This window comes from Anopheles merus, chromosome 2L (genome assembly GCF_017562075.2).
Source record: "Anopheles merus strain MAF chromosome 2L, AmerM5.1, whole genome shotgun sequence".
Classification (NCBI taxonomy): domain Eukaryota; kingdom Metazoa; phylum Arthropoda; class Insecta; order Diptera; family Culicidae; genus Anopheles; species Anopheles merus.
The window spans coordinates 7,269,790-7,288,076 of record NC_054083.1 but is presented as its reverse complement, the minus strand read 5'-3'; the positions used below and the strand labels follow the sequence as shown (position 1 = coordinate 7,288,076).

General features: G+C 41.5%; 3 protein-coding genes across 7 annotated transcripts; all 3 read right to left on the bottom strand.

Moving 5' to 3' along the window:
* Positions 1 to 557: 557 nt before the first annotated feature.
* LOC121591675 lies at positions 558 to 1,893 on the bottom strand. Its single transcript, XM_041912439.1, has 2 exons — positions 1,719 to 1,893; positions 558 to 1,402 (listed from the first exon to the last, which is right to left on the bottom strand). The coding sequence occupies exons 1-2, from the start codon at positions 1,755 to 1,757 to the stop codon at positions 617 to 619; spliced, it is 825 nt and encodes a 274-aa protein (XP_041768373.1). The 5' UTR covers positions 1,758 to 1,893; the 3' UTR covers positions 558 to 616.
* An 811-nt stretch (positions 1,894 to 2,704) lies between these two features.
* Positions 2,705 to 12,890, bottom strand: LOC121591674 (protein hu-li tai shao). Of its 5 annotated transcripts, none has more exons than XM_041912437.1 (12): positions 12,776 to 12,890; positions 10,932 to 11,512; positions 10,675 to 10,842; positions 10,007 to 10,317; positions 9,700 to 9,899; positions 9,489 to 9,612; positions 8,011 to 8,124; positions 7,626 to 7,911; positions 7,422 to 7,541; positions 7,265 to 7,336; positions 5,972 to 6,039; positions 2,705 to 5,880 (listed from the first exon to the last, which is right to left on the bottom strand). In XM_041912437.1, the coding sequence occupies exons 2-12, from the start codon at positions 11,509 to 11,511 to the stop codon at positions 5,767 to 5,769; spliced, it is 2,157 nt and encodes a 718-aa protein (XP_041768371.1). In that variant the 5' UTR covers position 11,512; positions 12,776 to 12,890; the 3' UTR covers positions 2,705 to 5,766. The 5 variants fall into 5 exon arrangements, 4 of the variants coding, with proteins under 4 accessions (XP_041768371.1, XP_041768369.1, XP_041768370.1 ...); XM_041912435.1 differs by lacking the exon at positions 12,776 to 12,890 and adding an exon at positions 12,492 to 12,515; XM_041912436.1 differs by lacking the exon at positions 12,776 to 12,890 and adding an exon at positions 12,492 to 12,514 and having other exon boundaries at positions 2,705 to 5,874.
* A 2,249-nt stretch (positions 12,891 to 15,139) lies between these two features.
* Positions 15,140 to 18,287, bottom strand: LOC121593709 (ras-specific guanine nucleotide-releasing factor RalGPS1). The gene is made up of 7 exons (XM_041916301.1): positions 17,788 to 18,287; positions 17,367 to 17,694; positions 17,033 to 17,258; positions 16,728 to 16,953; positions 16,414 to 16,662; positions 15,948 to 16,325; positions 15,140 to 15,872 (listed from the first exon to the last, which is right to left on the bottom strand). Exons 1-7 carry the CDS (start codon positions 18,150 to 18,152, stop codon positions 15,620 to 15,622), a joined length of 2,025 nt encoding a protein of 674 aa, XP_041772235.1. The 5' UTR covers positions 18,153 to 18,287; the 3' UTR covers positions 15,140 to 15,619.

Genomic DNA, 18,287 nt, shown 5'->3' with positions numbered 1-18,287 from the left:
TTTCTTAATTTTATGGTACTTTAAGAAAAAATCGTCCCAATACGAATACAAAAATTCCTTATAGGTCAAGGAATCACAGTTCCACCAGTGAGCTCGTAGATGAACGTACACGCGTTACTTAAAGGGGTCTAGTAGTATGTTCTTCGTGTATTACGCGTCCCACGTTACACCATAAGACAGTGACGAATACGCGTCGGTGCGGATCAAATTCATATTTTCTCCATCACTATCACTAGCCAAAAAAAGAAAATGTTAAAGCTCTCCCTCTCTCTCTCTTTTTTTTCTTTCTCTTCTTTCTGTCTCTTTCTCTCGTGTTTCCCTGAATGAAACGATGGAAGTTATCACCCCCTGTGCCCGTTACGTTACTTAAGGATCATCCCTTACAATTAAACGCGTTCGTTACAATTTCGATAACTTCGTTTAGAAACGATAATGTCTACGTGTTTCATCTGAAATGAAGCTATTGGCATTGTACAAAGTAGTTCGCATTTAACAGCATTTCTTTTCTTTCTTTCAATTTATGATTCTACCATTCGCACAACTTATTTGTAGCCATCTCGATTCGCAAGTGATTGTTTATTGCAACATGAAGTAAACGGCAACTAAACATTTCCTACTAGCATACTCCCAACACACACGAGAGGGTATTCTCATTGAAGAAAGTTCCTTCTGGGCATTGTAGATGCGTTGCGACCAGCTCCGCGTTACAGCTGTAGTAGTACCGACAGTGGGCAGGATCAGCAAACAACCCCGGGCGTACGCATTCGTAAGGAACTATCGTACCGGGTGGCATGTTGGACCAGTCACGCTGCACACACTGTCCTTCGACGAACATTTGATTGGCCGGGCAGCGGTACAACCGTGGGCGCAGTAGACGATTTCCCTGTACCGTTTCCGCTGCACAGATGTAGTAGATGTTGTTATTTCCCGGCCAGGCCGCCATTTGTCCCACGAAGCTGCAGTTGAATTGTGGCGTTAGGCAGACGGTATCGTTCAACGGTAGGGAGCAATCGCCACTTGCTGGTGAAAAGGCCGCCCCTCCACAGTCCATATTGATCGCCACTGGATTGTTGCCGTTTAGGAAGCACATGTGGTACTGCCGACAGTTGAACGGATCCGGAAACACGCCGGGCGTGTTACACTCAAAGCCACCTCCCCCGGTCGGATTGCACGACCCAATGCTGGTAGAGCATCCTCCCTCGAACTCGTTACAGTACAGCCCCTCGTCCGCGTTGCACGCTTCGACCAGAGACGGTTCCCACACCGAGCCTATCTTAACGCAAACGGCCACCGTGTTGCAGTTGGCACAAATTATACCGGGCGCTTGGCGGTCGGCACATGATGAAGTTTGAAATTGTGTCACCGACACTACATGGCTTCCACCGGTGGCACTAACCAAATACTAAAATTGTAAGTTGAGAATGAAGAATTATTTGAAGAATTCAATCAAGCAAACACTAAATTATGAGTTCAATTTCAGCAATAAATTTGTCGTATACTACAACAAGACAACAAATTACAACTGCAATACATGCAGTATTCGCTTGATTTACTTCTTATTGACGATGTCCACAAAAAAAATTCTGTCGGCGTTTTTTACCGGTTGCCCTTTCTTGTAAATGGTTTTGATTAGCGATCGTGTTCAGTGCATATAATGTTGCCGATCTAAGATTGCATCACGACAAAGTTTGTATCCCGATCCTACATGTTAGACGTACCACGACAAATAAAGCCAATCGCACCGGCAGAATTAACATTTTACGATGTTGTAACCCTTTTTACACAACTGCCCAAATGTAACCTCTACGGGGCAACAACAGCTGCAAGTGATAGGACACGTGGGCGAAAGCACTGGAACGAGTATGGAACTACAAATGAAAGTATATCGTCAATAAGTTTTTCTTTTATACTGCATCATTTTGAGTCTATCTCCTCGAATGAAACAGATAAAAAAACAGCCTGATAAAATCATGTTCTACGCCTGGAAGCAATGTTTCTGATGCAAAGGGAATTCTTTAACGGTTCGTACTTTATCACACACGCACGATCACGCAACCAGGCTAGCAAGAGGAACACCAAAAAGGTTACCATTATCAGTACATTTTGTACCTTTGTTACAATCAGTTCACGGGTTCAGCTTGGAATGGAAAAATAATGTAATGTATTGGAAGATTTTTTGGAAAGACGGTAAAATGGGGGATTTTTGCTTTCCAATTGCTCAATGTTGATTTTGTGGCTGTGCCTTAATGTCATAAACCTGTACCCCACCAGTCTATTTGCTTTTTTAGTTCTATCATTTTGAGTTTAGTGTGGTGGGTGATCGACAGAGTTGCCATTTCTCTTCGAACATGTCCATTCCCTCCAAACAGGAATCTAGAAACGTTGAGGGTCATGTTTCCGGTCCCGGTTAGCATTTGTAATGGAAAAGCAAGCAAAACAAACACGCAATTGTTGGAGTTGTGTCCCAGTTAATCATTGTTTCCACACATTGTCGCAGCTTGTTAACATTTCTGGTAAAATGTGTTATCTTTTGCCAATTTTATTTACAAATTTACAACAACAACTTACCTGCTCCTCAAAAATTAGGTTTCGGTGTGAACTGTTCAGATTCTTGTGACTTATTAGAACATAATATAATACAGTATAAATAAAGAAAAAAATGTGTACTGTAAATAAAAAAAGCCGTTATTAAGTCGAAGGAAAATCAAGCTTTATCTCTTAAATGTAGGACTTTTTATTGATCCTCTTCTGCCTTTTTTTTTTGTTTGCTTCACTAACGGCTAAATTTGTGCCAGCAAAGATAATGAACAAACGAAAACTAAAACCATAATTCAAATATTTAATAAAAACCGCAAAACGAATGATCCTGGTTGCGAAATTAACACATTTGCACGCGCATGCTAGAGGACCGGGCCGTTGTTGAAAACATTCGGTTTACATGTACGCAACTGAAATGTAATTTTGATTATACTCTTTTTCTTTTTTCCTCTCCGATTGCATGCCCACCCTCCCACAATTACACACTCGATCGATTCAAAGCATGTCTCTTTACGATAAGCAGCCATGTATGCAGTAACGCTAGAAGTTATAATAAATATGTTCTGGCCGATGTATTTTTACGGGATGCTTTTGTTCACTCCGATCAGTTTGTAAATAATATCTAAGCATCGAAATACGTTTCGCTTTTTCTCGTGGCATTATTGGTGTCCCCCCCCCCACACACACACACACAGCTGCATACAAGTTTTAATAGGAAAAAATAAGCACAAGGAACGTGTGAACTACAAGGATATACATTTATATGCGCGCTCACTTACAAAAAAAGCAGTCATTGTGGATTTCTTATTTCCATTGCACACAAACACACACAAACGCTGCACAAAATACATTTCTCGATGCATAATTGGATGTACTGCGCTACCATCATCGGTGGTCTCTTTCCCCACTATGGTTTGGTCGACCAGCTCGTCCACGAACCTTTTTAATGCCATACCCCACCCCCCGAGTAATAAACAACACACACTCACACGTTCACAAAATGCGTTAGTTTCATCTATTACCGATTTCATTTCATTTGTAAATATCCTACGTACTGAAGGGTTTATAAGAAAAGCACTATGGAAAGATTATACAACACCCAAGCGCTGTGTATTGTTTTTTGCTTTCCCCGGGGAAGGAAAATCAAACGTAATCGTTTTGCGTGTAAATGTTGCGGCCCTTGTGTGTATCTACGCTTCATGCAACAGAGGAACCAATTCAATGTAAAATCCTGCTACTTATTCGGGTTTTATGGTTTCATCGGATAAATTAAACATTATACATTTAAACCGACTCGAAAAGCGTTCAGGTAGCGAAGGTCACATTGTTTCCTGCAGTTTGAAATTAAAAAAGAAATTATTTGCAACATGTACGAAAAACTAAATAAACAAATCATGATTTGTAACATAAGAAAAATAATCCATTTTCAAGCAAATAGAGCTAACGACTTCGCTCGCACGCATGCCACACAATGTCATAAATAGGTGCAAAAGGTTGAAGATAAATTGCGAAAGCGCACCTGATGCAGCAGATAGGAAATTGTATGTTTGCAATTTAGGCAAGGATTAACACTATTCTTGCTTCAAACAACTGTCACGAAGCCTTCGCATTCCGGTTTAGAGCGTCATGCGGTAACGCAACCAGCAAGACGTTACTATACACAGTCGTGTGTATATTCACGCCCGAGAATAATAGCACGCAATAAGGACACTCACATTAACTCACATTAACGAAGAGAACAAAGAAAAAGGACAGTTCATCGGTAGTAAGAAGCTATTTATGCAATCAGAGTATGCAATGCAAATGCGCATCATCCACGTTCTAATTCTCCACTTTCAACAACTTGAGGGATATCCTGCTCAACTGACTTTTAGCTATAAATGTAACGTCTTGTTCGTTATGATTTTCATTTCTATCACGCCCCTTCCAAGTTTTCGTCTCATTACAAACGTTGCTTTCGTTTTCTCACGCGCGCACACACACACACACAGCTTGATTGAAGGGTGACAATGATGCAGTATTGCGTCGCATATTGCAGCGCCGATAAAGATGCAAATTGTAGGAAGCTATTAGCGGGGTGTTTTTGATTTTATAATAAAACCTTAGTTTTCGCGAATTGTTCGTCTTTCTCGAATCCCTCCATGTTTTTTCTCGTTATTTTGTTTTCTTCTTCTTCCGTATATCAACTTCGATTTATCGTACTTGTTTGCTTTCGTCATTCATTTACGATGAATAAGCTGGCATGTTTCTTTTTTTCCGGTCATTGTTTAATATTATGAATAGCTCATTGTCCACTTTTATGTGATTTCATTGCCATCGACAATGGGAAAAAATTCAATGGATCTCTGTTCGGACTGATTTTAGGCTAGATCAGTGACTACATTTCAGTTAATGAGTAATGTTGTAGTAGTTAAATAAAAAAGGAGAAAAAAAAGTCGTACATCATTTCGGCGATTGCATGTTCGCATTAACATTTTACGGCAGGATGATACACAGATGAGCAGAGCAGTTGACGAAAGCCATTGGTTTTCCGGTTGCATTGACATTAATATCCAATAATTGAATTATTTGATAGTATTGCCACACCGATGCAATGCCGTCCCTTACTAAATAACAAAACAGTATGTGCGATTTGTCATTTTTTTGTACCCTTGGTTGACTCGCGATGTTCTTATTCATTGCCCAAAAAAAAACATAAATATGTAACTAAATCCTGCAAACTGCGTCGATACATAAATAGTATTAATATTCACTTACGTTTGCTAACTCAAAATCTGTATACTTTAAATCAGCACTTGTCCATACATTTTACACTGTCTCCTTGGCTAGAGTTTAACTGTTTTCTCTGTTTAAATCATCATTCGTTACGATCATCGAATTACTTAGCGTCAGCGGTATTTTCGCATTATAAATCCTAGGCTCACGGAGAATAGCTTTCAACAAACAATACGGGAATATAAAATGTAAACAATAAACTCAAGAAAACAAAATACAATTTGTTTTCTTTTGAAAAAAACTTACATACTACAAGGGTATAATAATGGGCATTTGTATCGAGTCGAGCGGGGTTCGGCTCACGTTCAGGAAATCGTGTGATGGATGCATCTGCTCCTTGTTCTAATTTGACAAGCGAGGGTACGCCGCTGCTGTGCTTCCAATTGATTAGGAAAAAGGTTTGCTGAAAAAAATCTATCCTGCTGCCTGCATAGTGATGTTGGTCGAGTGTGTTTAGGACTCAACGCGTTTCTTGTCCTTTCGCTTTTTCAAGAACGACGGAGTTCGCAATCCTTTCTTCTTCTTTTTGTCCTTCTTGGGGGATCCATCGGTTGAAATATCCTGCAACTCAGAAGGAAAGCACATTTTTAGAATATCGAATGCACAAATCCAGTCGTTGTGATTATGACTAAGCAAATGTTTAGCTTGCGTCTCTTACCTCTTTGCTGCTGTGGGAAAATGTGCTCATGTGTGCATCGGATTGTTCGCCATTTTGTACTTGTTCGCCTGGGACAAAAATTATTGAAAATTGTCATGATAAATTTCATTGTTTTTTTTTTTAATTCTAATACGGCACACTTTTGAAAAAAGCAAAATTTTATCAACAAAAACACAAAACATGCTTCTACTAATCGTCGCATTCAGAAATATTAATTCTCTTATTGTTGTTCTCTCCCATAGTCTCGACGATCGTTGTAAATGACTCCTGTAACTCTTTCATATCATGCTCCATCTTACAGAACACTCTGTTAATTATTCCGACGGTGATAAAGACATCGATAGCCGTAAGCTTTTCATGCTCTGAATCAGTGTTTTCTACCATATTGTATTCCTGTACTGACCAGTTATTTTCCAAGAAAAGTGTATTATAATTCACGCCGGCAGCATTGTTATTACAGTCTGTTCTATAATGCCAATTTCGTAATGCACCAATTTCGTGAGAGTTTCGAAACGTCGGGTAACGAATATTTTCGCCATACGCTTCTGGTACATCAGTAAATCTGGGCATGCGCCAAAGAGCGCTTCCGTCTGTTAAACGCCAAATAGGCACCGCAAGTTCATACGAAAGCTGTGTTAAGGGATTGTTTCTATTCGCACAATGGAAATGATGCACTTTTGCCATATTTGTGGCTACACGAAATCCATTGTAATTATGTGTCCTAAATGTGGGATATGCGGCACCTAGATCTAAAAATTCACAATATAGAATTGTTTTTTGGAGTTTGTTGTTCAAACAATTTTGGTTTAAACATGTTTAGGAGAAAAAGAACAAAAATGTTAGTTTAATTCATTTTTAATTTATAAAAAAAAACATTGAAATACATACATGTACCATACACGAAGTATAGTCACTAAAACCGTCTACCACATTGACAGCAACCAATCTGGTGTGCCCGGACAATGGAAAATTACTCTTACAACATGATATTTTCTACCGTGAACATAACCGCCATGCATTTCGAAAATCAACTTGAATTTCCGATGCTTGGAAGTTCAAAGTAGCGATAGATCACTTAAATCGATTTTTTCTTTACTCACTGGTAGAGTTCCTTGCTAATTCATACACCTGAAACTGTACTTTCTGAAGACAAGTTTAGTAAAATATAAAATAACAGATTCTGTTCCAACCAACAAGCAAAACACAACACATAAACATTTTAAACATAAAACAGTAAAGCGATCGATCGATCGCCTACCAAAATGGTATTTGTAGTTGTTTTTTCGTACTTACCATCGCTTAGTACCACCTCCGGCTGGCTTGGTTTGGGCGCTTGCTTAGTTTCTATTCTTAGGACGTGATGTTCTACAAAACAACCAAATCGAACGTAAAAAGTGGTTACGGTCACGTTTTTTGCCTAACTTTATCTCACAAAAATAAAACAACTTACCTGCTGTTGTGTCTTCCTGCTCCGACTGGCTAGGCGGGCTAACGAGCGAGGCGCCCTTGGCAGGGCCGCTGATCTGCAATGAGCTCAGTGCTTCCGATTCGGAGAAATCAGTATCCGTGCCTGTAAGCACGTGATGAAGGTCATTGGTTATTTGCATTACGGATGCGTGTATACAAATGTCAGGGGCAGGATAATTTTACTCACCGTCACCATGTCGCTTCTTTTCGACCGTTTTTTTGTATTCGTTCAGCTCGTCGTCAGTTACGGAATCAAATGGATTTTTCGCGTACGGTGCCTTGTAGACAGTGGCGTTGTGCTGGTAGCCACGTTGAATAATACCCTTAGAAGCGGCACCCATTAGTACTACATGATCTCCAGCGGCCGAAACATTGGCATCTTTCAGCCGGTTTGCCTCATCCCACGAAACTCCTTCCAGAATGTGGGACTGTGGTCCAGCCGATATTTTATCGGCTCGGCGATTATCTTTTATCTATGCACACGATAGTATTGCAAAAGAAAAAGAAATGGATCGAGTATTTTAATCAGCTAACCTATGGTCAAATATCTTACTGCCGTTAGAGTCGCTTACCTGTTGCTGAATTCTTTTGAATTCCCGCGGGTTCGTGTTTGTCGGCACAAACTGATGGGCATGTTCGATTTTAACAGGTGTCGACGAGTGCGTCGGAGACGGTTCGGCGACCCACTGCACGAGTTCAACCGATTGATGAAACGATAAAGATGTTAGAAAGATTTGGGTTAGACCAAACTGTACGATATATCATTTGTATTTACATTTATAGTCGAACGATGTAGTGGATAACAAGATGCACCATAATGCCATCATCATACAGTGCGGTGAGAAAAACTGAGTGTTGTTTTGTTTTAGAGCTAGATTTTCATGTAGAAGCTACAATAAAGCTGAATTTCGACGTTTCGAACAACATTTAACAGTTCAAACACAAAAAAACAACAACTTCAGTTTTTGCACAAACCCACCGGCATTGGTTCACACAAGTGGCTAGTGGCCTTTTATTGTTAATAGATTAATGTGCTTGAAGTTAGAGTAACAAGGTTCTTTTTGTAGTGCCGCAAGTTATCCATGTTCTGACACTAGTTGCTACTATATGTGCTTTGCTAACAACTTTTCACGCTAAATACACTGGGCGTTGAAATGTATGTTATATTTGATTTTGTTAAATAAAAATCTATTTCACTTTGTAAGACGATCAATTGGCTTTTGCTTTGTTTTTGTGGCAGAGATTAAAATAAAACCCTAGCATTTGTTTTTACGCTGACAACTAAATATATGCATCTAAACACATTCAATGTACGAGTATTAATCTGTGTTGTGTAACTTTTGCACAATGAATATTCTATTGTTTTCACCGTGGAATGTTAGTTACTTTCATTTGTCAGCAATAGAACATTTATCTTCACTAAAAAAAGGAATGTTTTTAGACATTGGTAATTGGTGTTTGCGATGAATAAATGTTTCGAATCACAAAAATAAAACAAATTAAATAATTCTTTGGTGTGGTTTGACAGAATAACAAAATATTGCAGCTTGTCTCATACCAAATACACCAAATATGTTAAAAATAAAACTCGAATAAAATAAAACATTCTTCGCAGACCGACAGTGTCGTTTTTTGGTTTTTCATAAATTGCTAGTATAATCGAAATAAAAGCACAACTCCTGTTATTTTTTTGTTTTGCTGGAATAGCTACAATTAGTTTGTGCATTAGAATGTATAATAATATAACACAAGAGCCCTTTCCAACCTTTTCCGAAAGCAAGTAAAATCAAACTACAATTATTTGTTAGTAGCATTGAGTAAATGTTGTGTAAAGGAGAAGACAAATACGTGCGAAAGGGTTCCAAATCCAACCGACGAAGTGCTAAGATCAAACAGTCAAAATATCAATCTCATGACCGTTAGTTGTTTGGACCGAAGGCGTTATTAGACGAAGCCATTATAAAGTATTTAAAAATCGCTCATTGCTTAGTGTCAAATGCTATTAATAGCTGCATTAGTTTAGATTTCCTTCAATGGTAACAATCTCTACCTTGGTAATCTTCTTCGGGTCTGGTGTACCAGTTTCTAGCACCTCCACCTTCTGGTACACATTAGGCGAATTCAGCCAACGAGTGCGATCTCCAACCTTACGCGGATCACCCTTACGCCAAATGCTGAAATGTGAGAAGAAAGCAAAAATATAGTTTTTTTTTTGTTGTTCAAAGTTCATAATAGATCCTGTTACCCTTTTTTCAACATACCCTTGCTTGAACAGCTCCTCTTCTTCGATTAAATAGCCTAATGATGACACAGCTGGTGGTACCTCAATGTCGTTGCGTGGTTTGGGAACATCGCCCTTTATCAACGGATTGCGGAAGATGTATCCGGTACGGAAGCCGGCGTTATCGAGCATTCGCATAAGGGCTTCAAACTCGGAACCCCCAACACGCCACTTCGGGGTCTGAAAACGTTATGGAATTGAATAAACATGTTAATCAGACAAATTCGGCCATCGCATAAGTATCGCGCTGATTTATAATAGATATATTGAAAACCTAATCTGGTCACCTTAGTAAGTTGTCCCTCCTTATTATCCGCCGTTTGAGCTGATGCAGCCTCCTGTCCCTCGCCCGATGGTTTGCGAGCAGCATCGTAGATAGCTTTACGGGTTTCCTCCGGGATTAAAATCAAGTTTTCCAAACCAACAGGCAACAATTTCAACTGAGCTTCGCAGGCATGCACCATATGGGTGACATGATAGAACGCTTCTTCAATAGTTTCTCCACAACACAACGCTCCGTGATTGGAAAGCAGCAATACCTTGGACACTGGTCCCAGGCTGCGCAACAGTTTATCCTTCTCTTCCGGTTCGTTCAAGGCTTCGGATATAATAACAATCAAAGTCATGGAAGAAAAGAGTGTACAAAAATATTCGTAAAACCATTAATGAAAAGCTGCCAAAATGTCTAATCATTGAAAATCGTATGTAGCTTCGTGGAGAGATAACGAAAGATACGAAAAGTGCCGATCGACGCATTATTCTTTAATTATTATTCGCTAAGTTTTTCTGTATTCATGAGGATAGAATGTCGAATACAGCCTTCTCTTACGAGATTTGGTTTTGGTATGTTTGTATGATTTGTGTATATTTTCATGTAAACAAAAAAAACTGTGTTCTGGTTAAAAACAGCTCAAAAGAATATTCGTGTAGTATTTAGCATCAGCAAGGTTCTTACCTCCGGCATACGTGTGGAAGGCTATTTCTCCCAGGAGGGCAGTGTGCTTCGTGAGCGGTTGCAATCCTTGCTTCAATGCCGATATCGCGGTTACGGCACTGTAAGCTACATATATTGCACAACGAATGTCCGGTCTGGCAGCATGTATAACGGAGTGGAGGGTGAACTCTGTGGAGTGGACAGGATACAAATATAATGCAATAACAAAATGGAAAAAGCTCAAACACATTTCCCGAAATTAACATTCTGCTACTTACGATTATTGTTGATCCCGAAATTAGTAGTGCCATGTTCGACGATCTGCCCCTGCATGTTCACCTTGTTCAGCGAAGAAGCAGTAACCTCATGAAACAGCATACCGTAGGGGTTGACGAGGAACAGTTCCTGGTCGGCATTCAGGCGTGCCGTTATCTGGCACGCAATTCCTTGCGTCCAGCCAAACAGATCCATCAGCCTAAATGTGGCCGCAAGCTTACAGCGAAGGATCTTTTCCCCCTTTTCGTAACCCATCGACTCTACGCCACGAATGTCGTTGATCGGCACTACGCAATTGGAGCTTTTGAATACGCTACCAATGCGAGCCGCCGGCATACCCATGATGTCGGAAAGTTGTTGCAGTATCGTCGATGATCCCTCGCGCATCTGACCGTCCACGATTCGTTCCAGTTCCTCCCGGAACAGGCGCGAGTTCATGATTGATTCCACGCGCTTACGTCGTTCCATCTCTCGCATGTCCGCCTCGATGTCGGCCGGGCGCGGCTTCATGCTCTCCTCTTCGGATACCGTTTCCAGGCCTCCATTTGTATGAATTGTTGCCGTTTCGGTTTCGGTTGCCATCCTGCAATGATTTTTTTACCCCCAATATCTATTAGCGATAACATAGCGATACCTTGAATCTTTTGCTTCTTGCGATGCTCCTCTTCTTCACTGCTCGCGAATGATTAAATATTGACATTTACGATCGCCTACTTGATTTCTGCACTTGGCGATGTTATTAGAGGAGTAGGCCCAGCCCTGGCCCAGCCCTATGGATGATGATGGGTTGTTTCGGTTTTGTAACTTTGCCCAGCACTCTACTGTTTATTTCTACTCGAGATCAGATTCGATTATCTAGCCGTTTAACGCAATCTGACACGATTGCGAGAGTTCAAAAGAATCGAACACACAACAAGTGCAAACGACTGACAAACACCAACGCTGCGCCGCGCATACAGACTGTTCCATTGTATGTCGGAGCCACTCTAAACTTGGTAAATATATAGAAATGATGTCATCTCTATCAATCTATGAGCTCTTCGGGTCATTTATGCTCTCGCGCGCCCCCTGTTTATTGCTGCATTTTTTATGTTCCATTCAATCTCGTCACCCCGCTACGGCGAACTGCACGCACACACACACAGGCAGGCGCGCGTTTCCTCTCAATCTTTTTTTTCCTTCACTCGCATACACCGAAATCCACCTCATGACCGCATTCACCCTAAATGTATATGCTCCCACCATCCTCTTTTCCTTATCGATGGGGCATGTATAGCGTGTGACATATATATTATGCATACATAAATCTATACGCCCGCATGCGTACGTATGGGTGCGCAATAGAGAAAATTTGGAATCCTTAAAACAACGCACACACAAAAGCACACGCATGTCGCGTATACACGGTTGCGGTGCATAGAGCTTCGTTTCACCCCATCTTGCCCTCTTCAGCACAACACCACTTGGGCGAAGTTGTGCCATTCGTGTTTCTTTTACAGCTAGTCAGCCAAACTTTTTCTCCTCATAATACCCATCATCATCATCATCATCATCATCATCACCTCATCTTCTTTTTGATTGACCGCAACGACTAAACACACGCACACATGAAATGCCGCTCGCACATAAGCCGTTTCCAAATTCGAATGATATCGCACATACAGCGGCACGCCCATCCGCGAGAGCCCCTGACAATTTAGATTCACTTTTTGACCTGAGCCCACTGTTGGCTCGGGGACCTATTTTCGAGCATATCTATTCACCAGTCAAACACTGCACATATCAATTGTATTACGCTAGCAGCACCCCAAGAAAGCAGATATATTTTGGTCTAAATATTATTCACCTGTCTGCACTGTTTCCGTTCCCAAATTTTCGTTCAATTTCGCCTCGGCGTCTTCTTTCTCTGAGCACTTGAAAAATTTTCTACCGACGAATGTTGCGGAAATAAGGTTAGCTCATGACGGCCATCTTGACAGATGATGTGTATAAAAATGGTTGCACAATTTAAGATACGATGTGCGTGGTTTAATTCGGAACAGGGTAGTCCGTAAGTATCTTCGGTTGAATAAATTACACATGACAATTCGAGAGAGCTTAACTACTGATCAATATAAGAATTTATTGTGCAAAAAAGCTAAGTCGCTTGGATAATTAAGATACATTTTTCTTCATTAATTACAAAACTCTTCATCTGAGCGTTGATTGATTCTTACAGGGGTTTTCAGGGATAATACGGCCTAACAATTATTGTTGAACAAAAACTAAGTTCGAAAATATCACTAGACCAAATATTTATGACGGTAGAACGCCTGCTCAATTCATTATCTTCTTCTATTTGGCGTAACGTCCTACGTGGACATACCGGCCTATTCAGGCGTTCGAGACTTAATTCATTAGCACGTAGCCAGATAGTCAATCCTTGCTACGGGGGGATTGCGACGGTTCATTCTAGGCTTGAACCCATGACAGGCGTGTTATTGAGTCCTTTTAGTTGACGCCTGTACCACAGGTCCGCTTCCTGTCAAATTCATGCGCACGGTTAATCCGCCCCCGGATAATCAACTTTCTCTTTCTTTCTTTTGGCTCAACAACCGTTTTCGGTCAAGGCCTTCCTGTACATCAGTTTGTGGAGCTGGCTTTCAGTGACTTCAGGGATTACCCCCCCCCCCCCATAGCAGGATAAATAGTCAAGTCCTACATATGGCGGCACAGTCTATTTGGGGCTTGAACCCATGACGGGCATGTTGTTAAGTCGTACGAGATGACGTCTGTACCATGAGACCGGCTAATAAACTTTCTACTGTGTTTAAAAAAAGTGTATTTGATTGAATTCTGAAATTTTATCAAATTATTATTTATGTACTAGTGTTCTTTAAGACACATACCATCTCTTCATTGACTTCAAAGCCGCATATGATAGCATAGCCAGGGTAAAACTGTATGACGCTATGAGCTCTTTTGGAATCCCGGCCAAACTGATAAGGCTAGTTAGAATGACTATGACCAACGTCACATGCCAGGTGAGGGTGGATGGAAAACTCTAAGGACCTTTTGCTACCACCAAAGGTCTGCGCCAGGGGGACGGGCTTGCTTGTCTCTTATTCAACCTGGCGCTAGAGAGAGCCATCCGTGACTCGAGGGTGGAGACTACGGGAACCATCTTCTATAAGTCAACCCAGATCCTGGCATACGCTGATGATATAGACATCATTGGTCTGCGGCTCTCCTATGTAGCAGAAGCCTACCAAGGGATCGAGTAGGCGGCAGAGAACCTCGGATTGCAGATAAACGAGGCAAAGACCAAACTGATGGTGGCAACATCAGCGGGCCCGCCAACAAATAATCAGAATCTACGTAGGCGTGACGTGCAGATAGGTGAACGCACTTTTGAAGTCGTCCCACAATTCACCTATCTTGGGTCAAAGGTCAGCAACGACAACAGCATGGAAGCTGAGTTGCGCGCAAGGATGCTGGCTGCCAACCGGTCATTCTACAGCCTGAAAAATTAGTTCACCTCAAAGAACCTGTCGCGACGGACGAAGCTGGGACTATATAGTACCTATATAGTTCCGGTACTCACATACGCCTCTGAGACATGGACACTGTCCAAATCTGACGAAACCCTCTTAGCCGCGTTCGAGAGGAAGATGCTCAGAAGGATACTTGGCCCCGTATGTGTGGAAGGACAATGGAGGAGCCGCTATAATGACGAGCTTTACGAGATGTACGGTGACCTCACTGTCGTGCACCGTATCGTTCTCGCCCGGCTCCGGTGGGATGGCCATGTTGTACGCATGGAAACGGACGACCCAGCCCGTAAAGTCTTTTTAGACCGTCCACAAGGACAGAGGAGGCAGGGTAGGCCCAAATTGAGGTGGCAAGATGGCGTGGAGGCGTCCGCCATTAAGGCCGGGATAACGGACTGGCAGACGAAGGCGCGAGACCGTGAGCGGTTTCGGACACTCCTGAGGCAGGCCAACACCGCAAAGCGGTTGTAGCGCCGGATAAGTAAGTAAGTAAGTAAGTTCTTTAAGAAAATTAATGTTTTTTACTAGTTTTAGAAATGCCATTTCAAAATGTAATTTTGAATTACATTGTAATTACATTAAATTGTAATTTCTAAAATATTGAGTTGAATAATCCTTCTTCCCGATACAATGATTGATTTTTCTTTTATGAAAACCGTGCGTTTCAAATGAAATATAGTGAGTCCTTTTTTAAACATTTTTGAAACACCTTTATTGGTACTTGTAAGCTTGATAATTTGTTACACGATCATGCAGACAGCATACATTGTTGTTCCTGCTGTGAGTTATTTCTTGCTTTTCACCGTTCATCTACGCTATAAACGAGGTTAAGCCTTTTCAAAATACCACAACATAAAGAGAGGCCTGTAATAACAACTATGGATATTTAATTAACACCATCGATATCAATACTAGGTACAAAGCAATTCATGTCCGAACTCGCCGTGGAAACTATGTGGGTAAAACAAATCGTAAGGATCACAATGCAAAAGAAAACTAAACAAGTGCATTTTGTTCATTTTGAAGAAATCATAATGCATAATGTCAACCAGTCTTGCTAAATGTATCTGTACTGTGAACATTTTGTTGAGTACACGTGCAATATCAGGAGTAGCCTTTTGAAAGCAAACGTCGATGCAAGTTATGGAAATAAGCGCGCACTATTCAAAGGATATAAGATTCAGTGAGATGGATAATGGTTCCGCCGGTTTAGGTGTTGTGACTTGTTTCAGGGCCGCAAGCCATCGATTAGCGGAAGCATTCGAACCGGATTTGAAACGATACGCATGTCCATGGTTGTAGTTTACCAGCTGGAAGAACTCGTCCTGAAGCGGAAGATCCGATTCTTCGGCCGTCCATCCTTCGAGGGGAAATATTTTGGATGGTTCCTTTTTGAAGTTGCTTCGTTCGTTGCTGGAAGATAAACCATGCATTTATTTATTTATTTTGTAAATTACACCGAAAGAGATGTTTCGAAGTCTATTATACCCCTTGAATGTTTTTGGTGGAAAGTATATCATCGTGTTGGACCATATCAACACCCAATACCGCTGCCAGGATGCTACGGTAGGTTTGCGACCATACTTGAGAACGGTTTTACGTTTTAAGTATCCTTCCACCAAGTTTCCACTCGTTATTGGCTCCAGCTCGACCAACTGTAGGGCCGTCGGATGTTCAGATTCCTGGTCGCTACTGTGACTACCCCCGCTTCCTGTTGCAGCGATACTGTTTGCGCGTTTCGATTCGACATAGGAATCATCGAGCAGGTGTCGCATCTTATTCAATCCATCTGCCACCTTTGCATGACGACTGCTCGATGCCGATGAGGAGCTGCTTGACTGTTCGGAAGATCTAGGGTAAAAAATGCTGCGGCAAACATCAGAAAGAGGAACATCAAATTAATTTTCCGCACAATATCAGATATACAGTACAGCAGCTTATCGCCACATCATACTTTGTTCCTAAACTATAGCATTTCCTATGGCCAGGTATGAATTGTCGTGCGCTCGAAACGATAGTCTGGCTAGTGTTTGGTGCGCATGTCGTCGAGTCTGGAGAATCTTTACATTCCGCCAAAGCGATAGTAGGTTTCACGTTGCGGCCAATGTTATCACTCTGCTCTGTTTTTGGTTTCAGTAATCGCACAGTACCGGCAGACGACATGGTTGATGCACCGGCGGTAGGTTCCAAGTTGAGAGATTTTCTAAAAAAGAGATTTTTAGATTATGTTCGATTGATTGGATTGATAGCCTCAAAAGCAATACATACTTATATTGATCCTCCTCAAATATATTCTGTAGCTCGTCTATATACCGCCGAGACTGTAGGTAACGTAGCGTCGGAGGTACCGGACTGATGAACGTATAGTTCGAACTTTGGTAGCTAGACAACACTCGCAACACGTTGTTCATTTTGGTTTCGCGTGCATAACTTTCCTCTCCCGATTTGTTGGGATGCATCAAATCGATGTAGATAATGTCCGTAAGAAATATACCTGAGTACGAAGAAAAACAGTACACAAAAAATAGTAACAATAATGTATCGCTGTTTCTTGTGAAAGGAGAATTGCTTACCTAGGTATGGTATACCCGGAAGTTTGAATTGATTTAAACATTTCCGCAATGAGGACCAATTATCGCTTTCATCAAACAGGTGGCTCAACCTATCCAGCTGTTGCTGATCTTTTCGGGACACTAACAACCAACTTTCTTTTAACCGATGAACGCTGGCACTTTTCAGTGCAGATATAACGGCAAACAGTGAGTGAAGATTGTTGATGTCATGTAATTTCTTCGCCACCTAAAACAAAACACAATATTAACCATAAAGCAATCGCTAATTGCTCTTTCTGCTGCAGGAAGCTGTTCCATTGAAGGCACATGTGTAATGACAGCTAGTAATTCGTACCTTTATAAAATGACTGATGATCTCAGCCCGATCTTTCGGGCTAACGCCGTTGAGTATTTCCTGTACAGTCCAAAATGTCGTATGATTGAATCGTTTCGTGAATGCTACCACATTGGGCGCTAGAGTATGTTTGTTTTTCTTCGTCCAGCCGCAGCTGGTCAGCTCCTCTGGTTGTATTGCATTAAAAATGGGAAAATCCAAAAGTGTTATCTGAGCGGCCAGCTCAGCCGGCGACACTTGCTGGCAGCTGAATACGATTGAGCCGACGTCACTAATCGTTGTATTCGGCGGTAGACTGTATGATTTTTTGGAATAGCTATGCCAAGGCCTGTAGGATGAAATGTTAGGTCAATGATACTTCATTATCTAAACACATCAACACTCTAACAGTCGTGTACACTGATTGACTTTGTCTATTTACCTAAATGACGACGTTGCTGAACATCCATCGTTGAGACTTTCGATCGAGCCTGCGGTCGCTTTATGGCACAAGTGTTTATCATCGGGTTGGCGGTCGCGATGGCGCTCCGGTTTTCGCTTACCGTCTTCGATCAATGGCGTATCGATGCTTCCGTCTAGTGCTTTCTCCTCATGCTGGTTCGGTTGCGAAACGTTTCCATCGGAGGAGGAGAGTTGCTCATATCCATCATCACCATCGCCATCGTACGATTCGTTGTGACCGCCTGTTGACGATAAGCTCCGACTAGTTTTCGTATCTCGACCTACCTTACTTTTGCACGTGTGTCTGTCGGCGAGATCACGCGGTATTTCAGAATAGCGCATCATTCGACAACGTACGCAGGCGAGATGCAATTTAGCATCGTATTTTGGTCCAACTTTAGCTAGAGTTTTTCCTTGATATCTACGAGTGGCGAGCTATTAATGTGTTGTTGTTATTCGATACCTCTGGCAAATTGTCAC